Source organism: Cebus imitator, unplaced genomic scaffold, assembly GCF_001604975.1.
Source record: "Cebus imitator isolate Cc_AM_T3 unplaced genomic scaffold, Cebus_imitator-1.0 Scaffold491, whole genome shotgun sequence".
In the NCBI taxonomy this organism is placed as follows: domain Eukaryota; kingdom Metazoa; phylum Chordata; class Mammalia; order Primates; family Cebidae; genus Cebus; species Cebus imitator.
In genome coordinates, this window is record NW_016107806.1 from 1,241,933 (window position 1) to 1,242,993 (window position 1,061).

The 1,061-nt window shown below is 33.3% G+C and overlaps 1 protein-coding gene across 1 annotated transcript in view; it reads right to left on the reverse strand.

The window, feature by feature from the left end:
* The window catches only part of NUP210L (nucleoporin 210 like), a 152,559-nt gene that overhangs the window by 118,140 nt on the left and 33,358 nt on the right, over nucleotides 1-1,061 (reverse strand). Inside the window, exon 7 of the mRNA XM_037733088.1 lies at nucleotides 351-419. Coding sequence (XP_037589016.1) covers nucleotides 351-419 — 69 coding nt within the window. The remainder of the gene's footprint in view (nucleotides 1-350; nucleotides 420-1,061) is intronic.

The window sequence follows — 1,061 nt, forward strand, 5'->3', positions numbered from 1 at the left end:
TATGGAACTGTACACTTCAAGATGGTTAAAATAAAGCAAAAAAAATTTTTAAAAAAAAAAAAAAAAAAAAAAAAAAAAAAGATTATTTTTCCTTGTATAAAGTCTCTTTTCCTAACCTCAAAATTGTATTACATGGGTTTTCATATTTTCTCACAATCTGTTTCAACATGCTTCACTCTTGTGATAGCATTTAATCAGAACAATTTTATAAAACATGTCAAAGTAAAGTTGAATTCGAAATTCATTAAGTCTCAGGATGAAAGTTGAATAAACACTCTAGTTTTTAATGCACTCATTTTAGAGAAATCATTTAAACTATCCACCTTTCTGAAAAGTATGATCTAAGATACCTAAAAATCCAGGCTCTACAATATATATTGTGCAATTTGGGAGTCCAGACACAGATTGCATATGAACATCTTAATTTTTGCTTAAGGAAATTATGTGAGCCAGAGTTGGGTAAAAAGGTAAGGTACCAAAGGAGAAAAACAAACAAATGCACAAATGAAAACAAATTCCTATCTTTTATTATCCTCTGGAAAGCTAAAACTTAAATGTGTATACTTCTGCGAAAAGTCTGAGGGACTCTTAGTCATCTTATGAGTCAGATATTCTTGAAATTCAAATTTGAGGAAGATAGAAAGGGAGGAAAAAAAGATCATGCTTTGTGCTTTTAATATTAATGTAGCTGCAGAACCCTTTTTCCAAATAAACACCTACATAGGAGCCCAGTATGGAAGCAGGGCAAAGTGGCTCCGTTCTAGAGGAAGAGTCCTTCTGGCTGAAGGGATGAACAGTGTTGACGGACGAAGAGGGAGAGGCATGACTTGCCATCCAGCAACATGCCTAGAACTCCACAGACAGTTTAAAAATCACTAGTTGATCTTCTATTATCTGCAGCAAATGTTTAACACCACAATGTTTCTGCTTGCTACCAAAGATACTTCTGGGTCACTTATACCTCATTCTACCACTACCATTTCAGATAATTCTGGCAAGAACATAAATTTATTCCAGTATCAGTCTATATAGAATCTAATTAAGACTATGCTTTGTTCTTA